Here is a 1,959-nt window from a genome sequence, read left to right as displayed (position 1 = left end):
AGCACGTTCCTAGGAAGGAAAATAAGAAAGCCGATGCTTTAGCTGCTCTAGCTTCAGCGCTTACTCTGCCAGATCAAACACAAGTGACTATCTGTCGAAAATGGGTAGTACCTCCGCCAACCAGCCATCCCCAACCAACATGAATGGACTATGAAGGGGTCAGTCAAGCGGTTCGGATTTTTGGTCGGTTCCCGTTCACCTCCCCCCCCCCCTCCCCCCCCCATGGTCAACTTAGAGGGTGCCCGCCTCCTCTTCAGACGTGTCCTCGAATAAGGATGAAGGTGCAGAAAATGAGCTTGAGCATCTCGTAGCTGTTTCTGAAGCTACAAAGGAAGACTGGCGACAACCCATCATTGACTACTTGAGCTATGGGATACTGCCAGAAGACTCAAGAAGAAGAACTGGAATTCGTCGTCGTGCACCTCGATTCCTTTATTACAAGGATACTTTCTATAGAAGATCTTTTGAGGGAGTACTCTTGCGATGTTTAGGGGAGGATGAAACAGTCCAAGCTTTGTAAGAAGCACATTCAGGAGTATGTGGATCACATCAATCTGGACTAAAGCTCCACTTCCACATAAAAAAGATGGGATATTATTGGCCAACGATGGTGAAAGATTGCTTGGACTATGCTCAAAGATGCAAGGCTTGTCAATTTCATGCGAATTTTATACATCAGCCGCCCGAAGCATTACACCCGACCGTCACATCTTGGCCATTTGACGCTTGGGGTTAGACGTCGTTGGTCCATTGCCAAAATCCTCTGGTGGACACTTGTACATCTTGGCTGCAACCTATTACTTCTCAAAATGGGCCGAAGCTGTTGCTCTTAAAGAAGTGAAGAAGGAGAATGTTGCGAACTTTATCCGAGTAAATATCATCTACCGCTTCGGCATTCCTCGTTACATAATAACGGACAATGGCAAGCCATTTGATAACAAATTGATGAACAAGATTTGTGATCTCTTCGGTTTCAAGCAGCGTAAATCTTCTATGTATCATGCTGCCGCCAACGGTCTAGCTGAAGCGTTCAATAAGACTCTATGTAACTTGTTGAAAAAGGTTGTCTCCAAGTCCAAACGAGATTGGCATGAACGAATGGAAGAAGCTTTGTGGGAAATAGGACGACTTACCGCACACCAACGCAAGTAACCCCATACTCGCTTGTTTATACAGTTGAAGCAGTCCTACCACTTGAGCGGCAAATACCTTATTTACGACTTGCTATTCAAGAAGGGCTCACCGAAGAGGAAAATGCTCGATTGCATCTTGCAGAGTTAGAAGCACTTGATGAGAATAGGCTAGAGGCTCAACAAAATCTTGAATGTTATCAAGCTCGTCTATCTCGTGCCTTCAACAAAAATGTTCGCTTGAGGTCCTTACAAGTGGGAGATCAAGTCCTTACAAGTGGGAGAACATCATTTCCCATAAGTCTGGGGGCAAATTCACCTCAAAATGGGATGGACCATATGTCATACAAGAAGCGTATTCAAGTGGCGCTTACAAGCTTGTTGATGCGGATAGCCTGAGGATCGGTCCTATCAACGCAAAGTTCTTGAAGAAGTACTATCCTTGAAGTAAGATGACACTCTTTGACGTACGAGCATAAACTGCATGTTACTCCTGGCCCGCAAAAGTATAAACTGTGCACGTCACCCAAAAAAAAAAGTCCGCTACATCGAAAACCTTGCAAGAGGCGGCCTAGGCAAAAGTTAGGACACAAAAACAAAAGTCCGCTACGTCGAAAACCTTGCAAGAGGCGGCCTAGGCAAAAGTTAGGACACACACAAAAAATAAAGTCTGCTAGGTCGAAAACCTTTTTTGCAAGAGGCGGCCTAGGCAAAAGTTAAGACAAAAAAAAAGTCTGCTAGGTCGAAAACCTTGCAAGAGGCGACCTAGGAAAAAGTTAGGACACAAAAAAAAACTCACTTCTCTGAACTATGGTATGACTTGATCCTC

At 44.9% G+C, this 1,959-nt stretch overlaps 1 protein-coding gene across 1 annotated transcript; it reads left to right on the top strand.

The window, feature by feature from the left end:
• The first annotated feature begins 586 nt into the window (after window positions 1–586).
• Window positions 587–1,529, top strand: LOC132613074 (uncharacterized). The gene is made up of 3 exons (XM_060327130.1): window positions 587–650; window positions 737–1,045; window positions 1,177–1,529. The coding sequence occupies exons 1-3, from the start codon at window positions 587–589 to the stop codon at window positions 1,527–1,529; spliced, it is 726 nt and encodes a 241-aa protein (XP_060183113.1).
• Window positions 1,530–1,959: the final 430 nt, after the last annotated feature.

Source organism: Lycium barbarum, chromosome 10, assembly GCF_019175385.1.
Source record: "Lycium barbarum isolate Lr01 chromosome 10, ASM1917538v2, whole genome shotgun sequence".
Taxonomy (NCBI): domain Eukaryota; kingdom Viridiplantae; phylum Streptophyta; class Magnoliopsida; order Solanales; family Solanaceae; genus Lycium; species Lycium barbarum.
This window is presented reverse-complemented; position numbering and strand designations above follow the sequence as displayed.

Excerpts from the sequence above, each read along its gene's own strand:
- LOC132613074 (XM_060327130.1), top strand. The coding sequence starts at position 587 with ATGGGATATTATTGGCCAACGATGGTGAAAGATTGCTTGGACTATGCT. Across the intron at positions 651-736 it reads TGCTCAAAGATGCAAGGCTT|ACGTCGTTGGTCCATTGCCA; the intron begins GTCAATTTCATG and ends GCTTGGGGTTAG. Across the intron at positions 1,046-1,176 it reads AGCGTTCAATAAGACTCTAT|TTGAAGCAGTCCTACCACTT; the intron begins GTAACTTGTTGA and ends TTGTTTATACAG.